The sequence below is a fragment of the Channa argus genome, chromosome 18, assembly GCF_033026475.1.
Source record: "Channa argus isolate prfri chromosome 18, Channa argus male v1.0, whole genome shotgun sequence".
NCBI lineage: Eukaryota > Metazoa > Chordata > Actinopteri > Anabantiformes > Channidae > Channa > Channa argus.
The window spans coordinates 15,697,743-15,716,241 of record NC_090214.1 but is presented as its reverse complement, the minus strand read 5'-3'; the positions used below and the strand labels follow the sequence as shown (position 1 = coordinate 15,716,241).

The 18,499-nt window shown below is 38.8% G+C and overlaps 2 protein-coding genes across 12 annotated transcripts in view; both read left to right on the top strand.

The window, feature by feature from the left end:
- Nucleotides 1-2,796, top strand: part of LOC137103755 (protein unc-13 homolog B-like) — a 59,469-nt gene extending 56,673 nt beyond the window's left edge. For 4 of the 10 annotated variants that reach the window (XM_067484378.1, XM_067484379.1, XM_067484380.1 and 1 more), the window contains one exon: nucleotides 388-2,795. In XM_067484378.1, the coding sequence (XP_067340479.1) occupies nucleotides 388-673 (286 nt within the window). In that variant the 3' untranslated portion in view covers nucleotides 674-2,795. Of the gene's footprint in view, nucleotides 1-387 lie in introns of all 10 variants that reach the window. The other 6 variants (XM_067484383.1, XM_067484384.1, XM_067484382.1 and 3 more) reach the window with 4 other exon arrangements.
- A 1,522-nt stretch (nucleotides 2,797-4,318) lies between these two features.
- On the top strand, nucleotides 4,319-16,638 carry atp8b5b (ATPase phospholipid transporting 8B5b). 2 transcript variants are annotated; one of them, XM_067484233.1, is made up of 28 exons: nucleotides 4,319-4,679; nucleotides 5,592-5,675; nucleotides 5,760-5,818; nucleotides 5,976-6,089; nucleotides 6,421-6,519; nucleotides 6,678-6,739; nucleotides 6,863-6,935; nucleotides 7,123-7,193; nucleotides 7,322-7,404; nucleotides 8,915-9,073; nucleotides 9,489-9,577; nucleotides 9,728-9,921; nucleotides 10,018-10,226; nucleotides 10,322-10,365; nucleotides 10,458-10,623; nucleotides 10,855-11,043; nucleotides 11,326-11,441; nucleotides 11,552-11,716; nucleotides 11,875-11,986; nucleotides 12,221-12,326; nucleotides 12,562-12,712; nucleotides 12,894-13,077; nucleotides 13,170-13,393; nucleotides 13,596-13,679; nucleotides 13,820-14,065; nucleotides 14,283-14,421; nucleotides 14,726-14,856; nucleotides 15,280-16,638. In XM_067484233.1, the coding sequence occupies exons 2-28, from the start codon at nucleotides 5,621-5,623 to the stop codon at nucleotides 15,544-15,546; spliced, it is 3,591 nt and encodes a 1,196-aa protein (XP_067340334.1). In that variant the 5' UTR covers nucleotides 4,319-4,679; nucleotides 5,592-5,620; the 3' UTR covers nucleotides 15,547-16,638. The 2 variants fall into 2 exon arrangements, with proteins under 2 accessions (XP_067340334.1, XP_067340335.1); XM_067484234.1 differs by lacking the exon at nucleotides 4,319-4,679 and adding an exon at nucleotides 4,686-4,862.
- Nucleotides 16,639-18,499: the final 1,861 nt, after the last annotated feature.

Here is an 18,499-nt window from a genome sequence, read left to right as displayed (position 1 = left end):
GGGCTCAACCCTGTGGTCCATGGATGGAAGTTGTAGATGATAGTCACCTATAACAGATGTTAATCCCACCAGAAGATGAACCTTACAGATGGTTGAGTAATAGGGTTGATTGGTCAGGGATAGGAAATGCCGACTTGCTGAAAAAATTGACCATCTTGTTGAGACTGATCTGTGTTTGTAGCCCGATGTCTGTCGAGATTTTTTAAACCATTTGTTTTTTTAAGTTGACAGATGATGACTTGAAAATCTGTTTCCTTTAACTTCAATAGTGTGTATTTTAAAGGAAACTTAGTGGCCCGTGCAGCATTTAGCCTGCTGTTTTACTATGTACTAGTCCAATAAGTGTGTGATAGTTCATAAGTTAATCTTTGTGTTCTCTGTCCACAGTGGTCTGGGTAACCTAGATGGCTTTGAGTGCTACGAGCTGCAAGTCTGTGTCAAAGACTACTGTTTCGGCCGTGCTGACCGAGTGGTGGGTTTGGCTGTGATACAATTGAGAGACATCATGGAGAAGGGCAACTGCGCCTGCTGGTGCCCACTGGGCCAACGCATTCACATGGATGACACCGGCCTCACCGCCATGCGCATCCTCTCCCAACGCTCCAGTGACGATGTGGCCAAGGAGTTTGTGAGGCTGAAATCAGAAACACGATCGGCGGAAGAGGGCAGATGAGGGCTGGAGATAGAGAGACAGAATCAGAACAAGTGAAAGATCTTAAAAGAAACTGTTAAGTAGACTTTCTTAGGCCTTTGATGTGTCTTTACCACTGTCGACTGTTTGGTGTTGCCTTACAAAGCTCACCATCACCCCGTGTCACATTTGCCCCTTGACGTATTTCAGACAAACACTCACTTCCTAAACAGTCACATTATTGACAAAGCTGCTGTACAGCACACATCTTCACAGATACTGACTCACCCAACCTTCACCCCCACCAGCTGTTTCACTAAGCAGTGAGCACTTAACGCCATCATCTAATCTGTTTTTGTACCCACTCTCCGCACGCCATAGCCTCAAGGGAACAGAGGAGGCCAGGCCTCACTGATGGGTCAAACAGGTTCCCTCACTTCCCCAGTGTTGTTGTGCAATAACCCCATGTCAGATGTCGCCATGTGTTTGATGCCTTACAAACTTTGAATGTGTGAGTAAATAAGTCTGAATGCCCCATTCTGTAGCTCTCCTGTGAAGTTTGGGTAAATGTGAAAATACCGTACAGTTTATGTGATAGTAGGTGTCACATGTTTGATGAACGGTAGCTATGAGAAAGTCCTAGTAAATTATTGAATAAAGCAGAAGAGAGAAGGTGATTATATTTTACAAGTCAATTATGTAGAGCTAATTCAAGAGAAGGTAAATTAGGTAACAACACTTAATCAGCCCATTCATTTAAAGGATTTTATCAGTTAAGTTTGTGCCTTGCCATGTAAGTTTCTATTTCTTGTTTTAATTTTTATTTATTTATCTTTTTCCCAGAAAAGTTTAGGTGGTTATTTAAACAAAAAATATGATTTAGATCAAAACTTAATGAAAGCTGAGTCCAGCAGGGTGGATGTTACTGGAGAGTCTTGTCTTGGACATATTTATTTGTAGGCTCCATTGACAAGTCTTATGTGGCCTGGTATAGCCAAGATGTTATGGGCATTTTAGGTATTTTTTTTTATACATATTTATCGTTGCCTGCTTTTTTAGAGCTTATGATTTAAAATGTTTACTGCATGGAAACAGATGTTTTTATCTTTGAGAATTTGCACAGTTTGAATGATTTGCTTATCTGTCATTATACACATAAACAACAGCTTCTTTACTAAATAAAGTTACAACCTAGTGTTTATTATGAAATAAAAAAGGAAGGATTGCAGCTTGTGTCCTTGACTTACAGGACAGATGACCTGTCTTTCAGAATAGTTCTTTTATTGTAAAGATGTATCACAGTTTTGTTTTTTGTCTTTTTTCTTTCTAAAAACAAAAAAAAGGACATTGAACACTCAGCTGCTGAACTGGTAAGTAATGTAGAATAATTTTTGGTTTACAGACATCTACCTGCTGTGTTTTCATGAGTGGCCTTAAACCAAAATGTGTATCTTTTTAAATCCCCCTTTTTTTAATTGTTTCCTTTTGTTCTCAGCAATGAGGACTGGCCACTTTTTTTGCCCGTAATGATGTCAAATAAGTTTCCCAAGTGATGCTCCTTATTTTATGTATGACGATGTTGCAAATGTAACAGTTTCTAGGATGGGTTCTTTGCAGTCTGTCTTATGTTTTGTAAATGTTTCCATGAATCCACCACATAGTTTAGAAAATGTGAATCACGTGTTGACATGTTTGACTGTTATGTTAGGTGTACTAGTGAATTTGCTTATAAATGATGGAGAAATATTAAAAAGTTAATGATGGACAGACATCGCTATGAGAACCTCAGTTTGGAAGACATTGTTAAACAAACCACTTTGTAGAAAGCTCTTTGTTACAGAACACTCTACCGTGTTAATAATGTATTTGTTCATTTTCATGAGGACAAATGTTTGATGGCCATTATGTAAGATATATGTTCCTTGTGCCAAGTTTCAAACGTTCACTTTTCATCCCTGTTTTTTTTATTTCAGACTTTTTTTAAATTTGGTAACCCTTGCACTAATCACCATGTCACTGCAATAGTTAACAATAGTTTATTTTATCAGTAATTGCATTTTGTGGTGTTTTGTTTGTATTGTCACTGAAACATTGTAGTCATGTAAACATCCAATTATTGAATTTTGTATAAAGTATTTGACACATCTATAAATGTGTTTACCTGTTTTTTTTACTGTAGATTGTTTTTATCAGGTTGTTGCAGTTGTGAAACATTTTAATGTATGTTTCACTCCTTTATACAAACCACAAGCTAGTTATTTTTTATTTCAAATGCATGAATTAAACAATATTAGGTTTTTCCCCAATTTGGTTCATACTGATGTTCACAATAGGTTAACAAATTATAATGTACAGTAAAAGCCAAATATTGTCTCATATTGTCTTGGGATAGACTTTATTACGTTGCACAGATAACAGATTTTTGCCCTGAACACTTTTTTTAGAAACCATCTCTTGGAGAGATCTAGAGCTCAATATGGACACGAGTGATGGTTACAGCCAGTCAAACCTGTTATAGTGGTCAAATTTACATCTGACTATTGTTTTAAGACTTGAAAAATTGCAAACATATCCTTTAAGAGTTCGACTACAATATCCTATTTAAAATGAACGAGGGGGCAAAACCTTTAGAACCACATACTGTAATGTGCTTCAGTAAGACCCACTATGATCAAATATTTTAGTCTCAGCTTTAAAAAAACTGGGAAATTTTTAGCCCTGTAAAAGTAAAATATCTCTCTCTCTATCTCTCTCTCTCTCTCTACACACACCAATAAGTGCTGACACAACACTGACAAAAGTTTTAAGATTGGCGAGCTGGAAATCAAATTAAGTTACTCTATTTGAATTTTTTTGGTTGTTGTTTTTGGGCCAAAGCCTCTGAAGTTACTTTCTGTATTCGTTTTTTGAAACTCAATTAGGAGAAAAAAAACAATGCCAAATGAACACTGACAGGAAACTATCCGGATGAGCCACCAAATTGCCAGAAATAGAAACAAAAATAGACAGTACATGACCAGAAATAGAGGGTGGGGGTCCATTTTCTCTTATTTCATCTGTTCCTGTATAAAAAATGATTTTCTACAAAAATGATGATATTGAAATTCCCCACCACCACAAAGCAGCCACAAAATGCAATATTTTGGTTGCATCCACTATGTAATTCAGCTTTCCTGTTGGATCTGCCTAAAGATAAAGTGCATCAAGTCTGTTAGAAAACCAACTCACACCTCTGCACACTGTATGTGTAACTCTGTGTCCTGTGTTAGCAGGTGGAGAGCACACAAGGCTGAACACACGCATAAACACAATAACTAATTTAGCAAGGGGTTCATGTTGAGGTCCCCTGGACAACACAATGTTCCTTTGTGTTTGTGCCCAGGTATTATATTCCATTTCTAAAAGCACCTGGACATCCACATCAACCGCAAAGTCAAAATATAAAGTCCTATTAATATCAACGCTGTCATCAGTTACTTGGCTTGCTTTGCTTCTAGGATACATGCAAATGATGACTTATTTAAAAGAGCTGAAAAAAGAGAGATTATAGTAAGTCCTTGGTTTGAGCATGCGCACCCATCACAGGGTGTGTTACATACCTGACCGCCCCAAACCAGAGTCTTTATGATGGCCCTGATTGGCTGGCGCCATTCACTTGCGCTGTTGTTTTACTGCCCCCTCTCACCATCCAGGTCCAAAGATCGCTGCACTGTTTGCTCAAGCCCTGAGCTGTTAGGTGCAGGGAGATCCCAGCTCTTCCTGAAAGAACTTGAAACCTCTACTGTGGGTGCCTCTCTCACCATAACAGCACTTCACCTGTGCTCCATCCTGCATGTCTTTCATTCAGCTGGAGGTCCCAGTCAACCCCCCTTACTCTACCTGGAATTAGGCCTTTGCCTGGACATCTAAACCCTGACGAAGGCCTGGGTTTCACTTTTAAGGCGGAAGCAAAAGGAAGATTGAAATTTCTTCCCTCTCTTTTTCCCCCCTTAACTTGTGTGTGTGCGTGTGTGTGACTTAAAGGACAAGAAACCACATTTTTGTTAAGGTATGTTGTCGACTTTCATTGGCTTTCAGACATTGGGAAATAATGTTCGATGTACCTTTGTGTGCTTTTGGACATAAACCACAACACTGCTCACAGTTTGAAACCTTGGAAATGTGAGAAACGTTTGAAATACATGTCTAAAACATCCAGGCCAAGGCACTACAGGTCTACGTTCATGATTATGTGAGTACTTGTAGAACATGCCCAACCAAGTCTTTTGGTTTTGAGCATACTTTGGTTTTCTGAACTGTACATCATTGCTAAGCAGTTTAGTGGGATGGTGAAAAATGGTTTTTGGTTAACATTAAAATAACTTTTTTATGTGGAGGACATGTGGAAAACAAGTGGAAAAGGATGAAATTTACATAAATATATATGCTATCTTTGTGATTCCGGTTATCTGCCATAGATTTTATGCTGGTACAAAGGATTAAGGAGTGGCTTTGTCTTTACAGCTCTGTGTCACAGATAAAATCTGAAAGATACTCTAAATGTTACCTGACATTAGACGAACTTTTTCCTTTGCAACCTCTTGATGTGTTCTCTCAATAAAATGTTATAGAAATACATAGCAACATGCTTTCAATTTTTTTTATGGAAGTAGTTCCTCGCTGTAGCTTTTCTTTGGATAGAAAAACATCACAAAGTACATTTTGTGTGGACTGTATGTGCTGTACTGTCATTTTGGTGTTTAGCTTGCTATTAGCTGTGAGAGTGAGAAATCACATGTTGTTCTCCAGGATCAGTTAGAAAGTTGTAAACAATTTGACTTTTCACTTTTTACACAAAAGCCATATAAATAAACTGGTTCCTGATTTCTTTTGCCACAATTCCCCTTTTCAGTTCCTACTGTATCTCAGTCCAGTCACTCACTACATGTCATTCTGTGATATGCACATGGTCTTTTTCTAGGTGTGAAACATGGAGACACAGAATTAAAAATGGAATCTGTAGTGTCAAACTTTGGCCAGTTGTGTGGAAAAGAAAAACAGCAAGGTGAGACCAGACGCATTACCTGGTACATCTGTCACAAAAGTTCATTTATGACTTGTTCTGTCCTTATATGATATTTTTTAACAGAGGAGGAGAGACACCTGCGAGCTAATGATAGACCTTTCAACCTATCCTACCACTATGCTGTGAGTGTTTAAATAAAACTTTGTTTTGAACTTATATCCAACTAACACCGGCAATGGGAAATGTGTGTAGCAAGTGGAGAATTTGTTTATTTTTTTTCAAATATATATCATGTATATCATCACAATAACAGCCATCTTTCACTGTTCTTTATTTCAGAACAATGCCATCAGGACCTCGAAATACAACATTTTTACCTTCCTGCCTCTTAACCTCTTTGAGCAGTTTAGGAGGCTCGCCAATGCTTACTTTCTTTTCCTGTTTATCCTTCAGGTAGACATTTTTGTTTTTTCTAATGCAGCTATTACACTGCACCATGTTAAGAGGGTTTATGCATGTCCTTGTTGTTGATTTTTTTTTCTTGAAGCTTAATGAACTGACTAGGTTTAAGGGGTCAAAGGTCAATGTCACTGTCATATCACGTTCTTTCTATTCTTGTAGATGCAAGAATCTTAATTTGAAAGTCCGTCCAACCACAACAATTATTTCCTTGAAACAAGTGACAGAAAAACATTGACCTTTGGTCTTTTTTAGTGCATCATTTAGTCGTACAGATGGTTGGTATTGAGGCATTTTAAATGGTATGCATGTTTCCTTTTGACAGCTAATTCCACAAATCTCCTCTCTCTCCTGGTTCACCACGGCTGTCCCTCTGATTCTGGTGCTGGCTATAACAGCAGTGAAGGATGCCAATGATGACATAGTAAGATGAAATTATCAGTCTGCAGAAGCAATGATGGAAATAAAGAAAAATCTGTTTTTGTAATAAGTAATAGAGAATCCTACTCAATTCCACAGAAAGTAGAGAATTAAATACAAACATGTAAACAAGAATTTTTTTCTCTTGTGTCAACTGATTAGAACAGACACAAAAGCGACAATCAAGTGAATAACCGCAAGGTGGACGTTCTCATCGATGGAGTGTGAGTCAATAAAAATACTGACTTTACATGGTTTATATTATAATGGTAAATTGAAAAAATAAAGAGCCACAGATGTTAACCAGCTTTGAGCTGTAAAAAAATTTATGTTTATTTTTCTGGCAGACTGAGAAGTGAAAAATGGATGAATGTTCAGGTTGGAGACATAATCAAACTGGAGAATAATCAGTTTGTGACAGTAAGTTTTTATTTGATCAGATTTTATTATTTTCTTACATAAAGGCATTTTATAGCACATCTTCTCTTTTCTCTCTCTGATCCTGCAAAAGCTACACTGAGTGCAAGACGGTTTCCACAAGTGAAAGTAAAGCTCATCTTATTTTCCGTACTCTCAGTTGTCTGTAGGTAATGTTGTAATCTCCTAGGCAGACCTTCTGTTGCTGTCCAGCAGTGAGCCTCTCAATCTGGTCTACATAGAAACGGCTGAATTGGATGGGTGAGTGTGCAGCGCTGTGTGTGTGTGTGTGTGTGTCGGGAGATATTTGCTATCATGCACAGGTGTCTCCCACTGTCTCGGGTTTCCCTTCAGTCTAATCCATAACATGTCCTCTTGGTCTTCCACAGTGAAACCAATCTGAAAGTGAAGCAGGCTCTGACTATAACTGGAGAGATGGGAGACAACATCGATGCATTGGCTGGGTTCACTGGTGAGAGACAATGAGAGAAGGCATTAATTAAACACCCAGGTTTTTCACTTGTAGCTTTTTACTATGTAGCACTCTAGGAAAAAAAACATCCTTTCAGTCGACATATTGGGAGTTTTTATAAACAAACAAACAATATCCCCAAAATAATTTACTTTCATAGATGATGCCGACATACCAAAACCAAAAGAAAGAGGAGAGAGTACTGTGGGTAGTAAAATATTGGTCAAGATACTGGGATTTCTTTGCTTGTTATCACCAGTTACTTTCTTTCAAACTGCAAAGTTTACAGATTGGTTTTGTTACTTCTTCTGTTTGTGCTCCTCTGGAGGTAGAAACAGTAAAAAAAAAAAAAAAAAAGAAAAGTATTAGCATAAGACTCACAATCCACCAGACTCTTCCCAGCCCCTCATGTAGCAAGTCCTGCAGATATAACTGAAGTTTTCTAAATGGATACAAGAGCGAGTTTCATTCAAAAACCTTCAGTCTACCTGTATCTCTGACCAGCTGCCAGACGCCTCTGACAACACATTAGGATACATGGATGTTTGGAAGAAAGTTGTAGAAAATTTGCATCCTTAAGTTTTACATAATGTTGGTAACTCATAAAATATACTAAACTCTCAATTTGGCATAAAACATTTTAGCAAACAAATTTAAGTATTAAAAGTAAAAGTACCAATTATGAAAGTGGAACCACTTAGATACATTTGTAGATGTAATTTTCATTAGCTGTGAAAGACAAGTTATCTGCAAATTCCTATGAACTAAAACAAAAAACAGGCCTGAAAAAAGGCCTGAAAAAAGTTTTCTTCTTTTCATAGTAGTCATATCTGGAACTTAAATATTTTGACACTGAAACATTTCATCTCATGGCACATTGCTGCATTGTCTTCTCCTTGACTCTAATTTTTTGCTTCGTACCTCATTTGTAAGTTGCTTTGGAAAAAAAGCATTATCCGAATGACTTAAGGTATTTGTAGATATATAAACCATTTGAATCTTATTACTAATTCATTAACATGCAAGTAAGGTGGCGATAATTTCACCAAGTGTATGTTCTATGAGTAATTTAAACTCAGTATTTTTTAGCATGTGATGTTTTAATCCTTAAACCAACAGTGAAAAATTGTTTAGAATATAGAGTAGCCTGCAATATTTCTCTCTGAAATATAGGGGAGTAGAAGTATTAAGTACTAAAACATAAGTATTAAGTTGTATTTAAGTAAAGTGAATAAATGTGCTTACTGAAAGAAACATACATATACTGGGTAACGTAGGAATAATCTCTGTGGAGACATGGCTTCAATTCTGTGTTGTATGTGTTCTGTTTAGAAAAGGAGAAAATTTGTATTTTCCTGTAAAGGTTAATAACACTGTAAGTGACAGTTCTGTTCTCGTCACCACCCTGAAATGTTACATACATTATAGCCTGTAAGTCCCCATATGTTCAGCCCAACCTTGTGAGCTGTTTCCCTGGATGTGATGCTGACACCTTCTCTCTGTCACTCAGGGGAAGTGAGATGTGAGCCTCCTAACAACCGTCTGGACAAGTACAAAGGGACGCTGACTCTGAATGGACAGACCTACGCCTTGGACAATGACAAGGTGCTGCTCAGAGGATGTACTCTGAGGAACACTGAGTGGTGCTTCGGTCTGGTCATCTTCGGGGGTAAACTCTCACTACAGGATCCGTTAGTAGAGCAGCTCAATTTGACATAAAAACCTTTGTCTCTTGGACACAAGCAGCTAATCACAACACAATAAGGCTGATAATTAAAGTAAAATAGGAATAGGAATGAAATCAGCAGGGGTATTTACAGTATTAATGTCATTACTAACTTATGAAGGTTTTGTTAGAACTTTTAGCAAATCAACAAATATATTTTACTTTGGATTTTTGAACGAGAAAATATATTCGACTGTAAACTCCTGAATCCACCAGTCTATTCACCTGAGTGGAGGAAAACGAAACCAAAAAAGTAAAGAAACAAATGAGACATTGTAAAAGCGGTTACAATATGGTTTGATAGCAAAATCTTTAAAAGGGAAAATTATTAACGTATCTGAACATTGAACCTTTCCAGGTCCTGACACCAAGCTGATGCAGAACAGTGGAAAGACAACATTCAAACGGACAAGCATTGATCACCTGATGAATGTCCTGGTGTTGTGTGTGAGTTTAGCATCCATGAACACTCACAAGTGTAGTCTCCTCTGTTTTAAAACATGCAAAATAATAAAACAAAAATCGAACAAATTACTATTGATTTTGCGTTAATTGTTACGCTCATCACCACAATGTGTGATGTCTTTAATTTACCAGATCTTTGGTTTCCTGGGGGCTATGTGCTCCATTCTGGCCATCGGCAATGCTATCTGGGAGGTGAGAGAGGGCTCGGTGTTCACAGCTTTTCTCCCTCGCGAGCAAGGAGTCAATGCTGCCCTCTCATCCTTCCTCTCCTTCTGGTCCTACGTCATCATCCTCAATACGGTGGTGCCCATTTCTCTTTATGTCAGGTGTGTTCATGCCCAGGAAGAAACCAAAGAAAAAAAAATTTTCTTGTCAAGAGTTCTCGTGTGTTGACATCTAACCCTCACGTGCTTTGATATAAGCGTGGAGATCATCCGCCTGGGGAACAGCTTCTACATAGACTGGGACAGGAAGATGTATTACCCCAAGAATGACACGCCTGCCCAGGCGAGGACCACCACCCTCAACGAGGAGCTCGGGCAGATCAAATACATCTTCAGTGACAAGACGGGCACCCTGACACAAAACATCATGACTTTCAACAAGTGCTCCATCAATGGGAAAGCATACGGTGAGCAGCTTTGCTTATGGAAAAACTGCAGAGCTGATAGGACACAGCAGCATGGACTGAATGATTCATTTGGGCTGTTTTTCTCTCTCACTCAGGGGAACTGTTGGACTTTTCTGGACAAAGGGTAGAAATAACAGATGTAAGCAGCCACTGATACATGATTGAATAGTTTTGTTTGTTTGCGTTAAGCACGTATTACTCAGGGTCTTTTTTTTTTCTTTTTCACTGCAGAAGACAGAGAGAGTAGACTTCTCCTGGAACCACATGGCTGATCCGAAGTTCATCTTTCACGACCACAGCCTGATGGAGACGGTTAGGGATGGGAACCCAGAGGCTCAGGCCTTCTTCCGCTTGTTGGCTCTGTGCCACACCGTCATGCCTGAGGAGAAAAAAGAGGGTGAGTGTCCTCTAAGGGACATCTCTTTTAGAGCATTGCAAGTAGCTGCAAGAGGATTAAAGAGAGTGGAGATTTAACAGCAAGCCTGGAATTTTACAAATTCCCATTCAGTTTACTTTAATATCCTTCCTTCCCCTATTAATTACTAAGCAACTCTAGGATGAGAATGAATGCAGAAAGTTTTGAAAATGTCTGACGTTTACCTCCTCTCTTGTCCTTTTTTCCTCACAGGGGAGCTGTATTATCAAGCTCAGTCCCCTGATGAAGGTGCTCTGGTGACAGCAGCAAGAAACTTTGGGTTTGCGTTCCGCTCACGGACCCCAGAGACCATCACGGTCATGGAAATGGGCAAGAGAGTCACCTATGAACTTCTGGCTGTACTTGACTTTAATAATGTGCGCAAGAGAATGTCAGTCATAGGTGAGAGAAAGTAGACACAAGACATTTTACATGTTGGAAGATTTTGGAATCATAAAATACATGATTATTTGTTTTTGATATTCACTGGATTGATTATTTGTTTCCACGACAACTAAGATTTGTGTCCAGCACTCTATATCAAGCTTCAGGACATTCACATTCATTGATTAATTCAAAATTATGCAATAAGTTATGACAGTGATCACAGAAATACCTCGATCACATTTATGTGAAGCTTTATGACTTTTTTGGTAATTGCACTTAATTTCTTCTGATTATCAGTGTGTAGCCCTGAAGGCAAGTTGACCCTATACTGCAAAGGAGCAGACACCATCATCTATGAAAGGCTTCACCCTTCCTGTAACAAGCTGATGGAAGTTACCACTGGACACCTCAATGTGAGTAATGTTTGCTTTTTACTCGTTTTTTGTTTTTTTTCAACATATTTAAGTAAGATCTAAATTGTCTGGGTTTGTGTTTGTAACCGCTTCAAAATGTCTAAAACTAGGAGTATGCAGGCGATGGCCTCCGGACACTGGTCCTGGCCTACAAGGACTTGGATAAGGGCTACATGGAAGAGTGGAAACAACGCCACCATGAGGCCAGCACTGTCATGGAAGGACGAGAGGAGAGGCTTGATGAACTTTATGAAGAGATAGAGAAAGACTTGGTGGTTAGTCTTTCTGAATACTTCAGTATATTGCCAAATAATCTGAGTCATAATGAGAATTTAGTATAATTGATACTGTATGTCTCGCGCCTGAAAATAATAATGATGAATCACTGGATAGGCCTTTGACACAAAAATTTATTTTCCATTTTTAAATTTAGCTGTTAGGTGCAACAGCAGTGGAGGACAAGTTGCAGGACGGTGTGCCGCAGACCATAGAGCAACTGGCTAAAGCTGATATGAAAATTTGGGTGTTGACTGGGGACAAGCAGGGTTAGTGTCACTTTGTGTTACTGACTATATTGTATATTCTGATCCAGATCATTCAATTAAAATGAAGGAAGTAATCTTTCAGTACAGAGTATGTTCTCTCTGTTAATCAAAGGGAAGTGAGCTTTATCAAGGGTTTGCTTGACACATCGTAAATGAACTGAGCAAGTGCATTTTTGAAATGTTTGACGAAAAATTTTAACCACTCTCATTGTGACAATTGGTGTTTTGAAATAGAGACGGCAGAAAATATTGGCTACTCGTGCAACATGCTGAGAGAGGAGATGAAAGATGTTTTCGTTGTGGCGGCTAATACAGCTGACGGGGTCAAAGAGGAGCTACAGTAAGGGATTCAGAAACAAATGAGTCTTACACATAGTGTTTGCTGATCAGAAGGTGTTTCAGTGTAGGCTACTGACATTTAGATGTGGTCATAGCCAAAGCCATCTTTACTATCCTGTATACTGTACATATGATGCTGCAAAAACTCCAGGCCAAATGTCAGGACCCATTTAAAAGGTAACAGAATTTCAGAGCTTTTATCATCACCTTACCAAACCATATCCTCCTGTCTTTAGGAATGCAAGAAGAAAAATGTGTCCTGAAGCAGCAGAGGAGCCATCTGTGAACAAAAGTCGTGCAGGCCTGTTTTGGCTTCAAATTACCGAGACTTTGCAGGATGAAAAGGTGGACGGAGAATATGGCCTAGTTATAAACGGACACAGTCTGGTACGGAGGCTTTTTCAGGCACATTACTACTTCGAGTAGCTCCTAAACAAATAATGCTGCTCCCTTTTGGTATCATATGTATTTGACCATGAAAAGATCCTGTTGGACGTCCTGTTTTAAATTTAAAAATCTTTATTCTTTATTTTCCTGGCGGTAATAATCCCTTCTTTCTTGTCCTCAGGCATTTGCACTGGAGGAGAACTTGCAGCTGGAGCTGCTGAGAACAGCCTGTATGTGTCAGACAGTGATTTGCTGCAGAGTCACCCCTCTGCAAAAGGCCCAAGTGGTTCAGCTAGTCAAGAAATATAAGCAGGCCGTCACTCTGGCCATTGGGGATGGGGCCAATGATGTCAGCATGATTAAAGGTACGTTCATTTAAGTGGGAAACTGTATTTTCACCTGGGAACTAGCTTCTGATACCTAATGTGTGAATTTGTCCTTCCTGTCTGTACTCCAGCGGCTCATATCGGTGTAGGTATCAGTGGTCAGGAGGGCATGCAGGCAGTTCTCTCAAGTGACTTCTCCTTTGCCCAGTTCCGTTACCTTCAGCGCCTCCTCCTGGTGCACGGCCGCTGGTCCTATCTACGCATGTGCAAGTTTCTGCGATATTTCTTTTACAAGAACTTCACCTTCACCTTTGTGCATTTTTGGTACGCGTTCTTCTGCGGCTTCTCTGCCCAGGTGATGGCCATGTACTGGAACTGCAGTACGCTACATCATTTTAGAATTATCATATTTGGAATCTTGTTAAGTAAATAAGAATACTATATGCTTCCAGTAGAAACATTTCCAAACTTCTAAATTAGACTTGTACTCATAAACCCACAGAACTTTATTAAGACATATACATGTGTAACGTTTTCATTGTTGCTGTTCTTCATAGACTGTGTATGATGAGTGGTTCATCACCATGTACAACCTGGTTTACACAGCTCTCCCTGTCCTTGGTATGAGTCTCTTTGATCAGGTATGCACCTAAAGACCCTGAACTATTAAGAAATTCAGTTCTGTATTAAATATTTATAATGGTAACATCATATAAATTACCATTAATTTCCCTTTTGACCTATTCTCCCATATACATCTTCTCTCTCTCTGTTTCTGCAGGATGTGAATGACCGTTGGAGTTTCCAGTATCCTCAGCTCTACGCTCCAGGCCAGCTCAACCTGTACTTTAATAAGAAAGCCTTTGTGCGCTGTATGATCCACAGCTGCTACAGCTCCCTCATTGTTCTCTTTATCCCCTGGGCCGCCATGCGTGACACAGTCCGAGATGATGGCAAAGACATCGCGGACTATCAGTCCTTTGCTTTACTGGCACAGACCTGTCTGCTAGTTGTGGTGAATATACAGGTGAGGAATGGAGTTTCAGTCACCAGAACCTTCACAGAACGTCAAGGTTGCAGGATTTTTGTGTGAATAACAGTTACTACTTCCAGTTTACGCGAAGGTATTTAATTCACTGGATTAGCCAAAGATGCGGGTATTTACAACCACATATTCATTCACAACACACATTGTGATTCAACCTTTTCACCTGATACATCTGACACAAAATGAAATATTTCAGTTGTGTCTGGACACCCATTACTGGACAGCAGTGAACCAGTTTTTTGTGTGGGGCAGCCTGGCCGCCTACTTTGCCATCACATTCACCATGTACAGCAATGGCATGTTCTTCATCTTCACTTCCTCCTTCCCCTTTGTCGGTGAGTAGATTTAGCTCATTTGTCAGAGCGGGGAGGGTCTTGATCTCCCCTGCTGTTCCATTTATTTCTTCAGGAAACTGCAGGATTTATTTAATTAACAATATTGTGGATATCACCTGTAAGTTCCCAATGTTTCTGACAAACAAGTTATCAATAATCCTGTTGCGCCCGAGGTTTTCCTTTATGTCTTCTCATCTTGAAATGTGTGCAGATTAACTAACAGTTACAAGCTATCTACAAAAAAACCACATGGCTGTTTATTAATAAATCCGTTTCCCTTGTCAACCTAACCTTGGTGATCCAGGGACAGCAAGGAACTCTCTCAACCAACCTAATGTGTGGTTGACCTTGTTCCTGACCACCCTTCTATGTATTGTGCCTGTGGTGGCTTTCCGCTTTATCCTTATTCAGCTTCGGCCCACCATCAATGACAAGGTGAGTAGAACCATCATGTCTTTTATATTATTGTCCTGTTTTATATTACTTCTGTAAATGATGTTACTATCACCATCTTAGATTATAAAGCTAAATTTATACTTAAGGCATATAAAGGTTACAACTTATAAGGCACTATTTCTGTCTGAAAATCTAATAGAGTTTGATCTTCCATCAGACTTTGTCAAGATAGTTTACTAAACCCAAACATGTAAATAATAAGTTGAAGTCAGGTTGATCAACAGCGTACATGAGACTTATCCTCAGGAGACCATGTATGGCTGTATAGAATGTACAGTACATCCAGTCTGGACAAAAGTGGTGGATCTACTAAATGACATTGTCATTCATAGACATGGCCACTAGCAAATCTGCTGACACTAAAAAATCTCCATTACAGACTTGTCCCTCTTCTTCTTCCAGGTGAGACACAAGCTACGAAAGGAAGCACTGCCAGCTCCCGCACCTCGCCGCCCACCTGCCAGACGTATCAGCACTCGTCGGTCAGGCTACGCCTTCTCCCACTCCCAGGGCTTCGGAAATCTGGTGACATCTCGTAGATTCCTCTTGAAACGACCCCTTAAGAGTCGATCTCTACTATTCACCCAAACAGATTCTCCTCTGGCACAGAATCAGCCCCAGCACTACCGTACCATCGCAGAAGAGCCAGAGGAGTCACAGAGCCCTTAGATAGCACCGCTGCACAGAGATGAGTACAGGGGAAAGTTTAATATCTGCATTGTTTCCAGGTCAAATTTTAACACTTAAAACTAATTTTGATTTTAATTAAGGGTTTTATCTAATGTATGAATGTTGTGAAAATGTACCGTGTTGCATTTTCCAGAGAATGCCAGATGGCTTGAAATTTTCAGACAGACATGGTTTTCAGTTCATTTTATTACTTTTATTACAAGTGTCTTGTGGGGAACCGCTTTTGAATAAGCTATCAGGTTATGTGGATTGGATTTTAATTTACAGTAGCTGTTCACTTATTTCCAATGTGAATTGATACTGTTGTGACGTAAACAGCAGTTAGGAACCTGTAAAGTAAAAATTCGGCAGAAAATGCTTATAGTAAAGTTTGGGAAACTCCCAGAACTTATATAGATATTATTAAAGGCAAAAATACAAATGTAAATGAGATTAACTTTTTGTTATGCGCACTAAAGTGTTTCCTAGATTGTAAAGTTTAACATTTTATATTTTGCCATTATCCAATCTCAGAAAAGTGGATTATAACACTGCCTGCAACATAAAGTTGCATTTTTTACATTTTAACATTAATGTTCTGAATTGAATTAATGTTAATGACTTTTGACTCTGCTGTTTACATAAATACTACCATTAGGATTTTTAGAGGTTAAGTGTCTTTAAAATACAGCCAGGGGTCAGTGTTGTCTTTGGGACCATTTTCAACTTTGCAACAGTAAAAGAAAGGTACAATGAGGGTTGTAGTAATGGTTCATGCTAGTGACAGCCTACACAACAAATCACACACAATTCTTGTTTCGGCTCCGCATGTTGACTGCCATCATGACAATTATGTTATCATGGATTTCTTAGCCTTACATCTGGTGAGATTTGTTTGTTGCTTCACTGGAAGCAACTGACAATCGACCACCGTCTACATGGGAGATCATTTGTAAATAAATATTCAATATTTTACTGGAGGATTTGATCATTTAATTTTTTTCAAACATCACATGTGACCAAAGGAGGGCTCTTAGTAACAATATCAAATAAAAGACAGCTGTGTTTTTATGCAACAAATAAAATATCTTTCAGTGTCTGTCTCACACTACATAAAGTTTCAGATCTTCAAACTAAATCAAACATAAAACAGAAGCAACCTTAACAAACAAAAGGAATTATAATTGGATTTATTGTATTAAAAGATAGATACTGTACCAACTACAAATACAGTACATCAGAAAACCTACAAACAACAAACAAACAAACTGAAACACATCAGTGTTAGAAGGGTTCCCTTCTCTAAAGTGACCAACCTTCAAAATTAGACTCAGAGTGCAGCAACAATTTGTCCAGCAAGCCACAAAAGATTCAGAGAAAACACAAATAAACTGAAATCAACTAAATCAAGACTTGTCGAGCTAAGTAAAACTCAAGAGAAGACATGGCATCTATTAGATCTTGAGACAAAAAAATTAAGGTGCACCCTAAGGTGCATACCTAAGCACCCTTTAGGAGAATCTTCTGTGGACTGATGAGTCTTTAGAAAACAAGGGTCCTGGTGCATCTGATATAAACCAAACATACAACACCAAAACACACACACACACACACACAAACAACTACAGTCAAGAATGGAGGGGGTAGCGTGAAGGTGTGGGGATTGTTTGCTGTGTCAAGGCAACAAGCTTTCTACCAGCAAATGCCGAAGGAGAAAATCAGCTCATCGGTCTGTCAGTATAAACTCCGAGTGGGTTATGCAGCAACATAAACTGGTTTCTAAATTAAGTTGGTGATTATTGCTTTATATATTGCTGATTTATGCAATGGGTAACATTTTTGTTTCAAAAAGTATAATTATCATTTAGAATTTAAAAAGGGAATATCATTTTTTTCCCAACAGCACTTTACAGAAACTCACCATTTTTGATTAAGCAAATTGCCATAGGTGCTGGTTTTTGGCACCAAAAAACTTTTTATTTCATTAGAGGATATAGAAAAGATTAATAATTTTTTTTCCAAAAACAAAACAGTCAATAGCTAGGTACAGTATACTGATTGCTAGAACTATCCATACAGCACAAACCTTTATACTTGACTCATGAGAGTTGTCAGAATCTGTCTGAGGGACAAAAAATACATGAAGTATATAATAAATATTTCATAAACTGATCTTTTTTAGGTAGCTTCAAATGTCTTCAGCAGGTGTTTGCATTATGTATGTGCACTTTCACCAACTCTCTTTTTTCTGAGGCACACACACACACACACACACACACACACACACACACTGCAGAGTCAGCCCACAACTGCAGTGTCCTCAGAGACAGTGAATAATGACATCACTGGTGGAGGGCTGTCCCAGGATGGCACAGATCCAGAGGAGCTTTCAGTTTGCTTTCTGGTCTTCTGGAAAACGGAAACAGGTTGGGTGCAGTATATTTCACTTGTTCAATTTGTACTTCGTAACTCAACATTTCTTTTACGGTAACTCAGACGATAAAGAAAAATCCCTAAATTAATCATAGGTTTGATGAAAAAAAATTGTAATTTAATTTAAATGGAAGTTTCTGAAAAATGACATACAAATGTTCCAGAAACTAGTTAAATCTATTTAATTTGAAGTCTTAGGTTTTGGGTTGAAATGTGCTTTTTTACATCCACAATGACAGATACAGTATCTACTTATTAAAAAAAAAACCTCATGTAGCTCATTTAGCTTTCTTCCTCTCCAGTTTAATCCTTGCTCATTGCTCCTGCCTTTATGGCCATAAAGCACAAGTCAGCAGCTTTGACAGTCTCCAGTGAAGGTCACAGCATGATCCAGCAGAGGCCTGACATGCTGTATAAATAGCTTGCATGTGTGACACACCCCTAACCACAACCATGGCAGAGTACACGGATACGCTCAGACTGGAAACAGTCCGGAACAGAGAGAAGTTCACGCACAGCA

What these genes read in the sequence shown, in the direction of transcription:
- atp8b5b (XM_067484233.1), top strand. Translation starts at nt 5,621, where the DNA reads ATGGAATCTGTAGTGTCAAACTTTGGCCAGTTGTGTGGAAAAGAAAAA. An exon ending in ACCTATCCTACCACTATGCT is followed by an intron (nt 5,819 to 5,975) that starts GTGAGTGTTTAA and finishes TCTTTATTTCAG; the next exon opens with AACAATGCCATCAGGACCTC. An exon ending in CCCATTTCTCTTTATGTCAG is followed by an intron (nt 9,922 to 10,017) that starts GTGTGTTCATGC and finishes CTTTGATATAAG; the next exon opens with CGTGGAGATCATCCGCCTGG.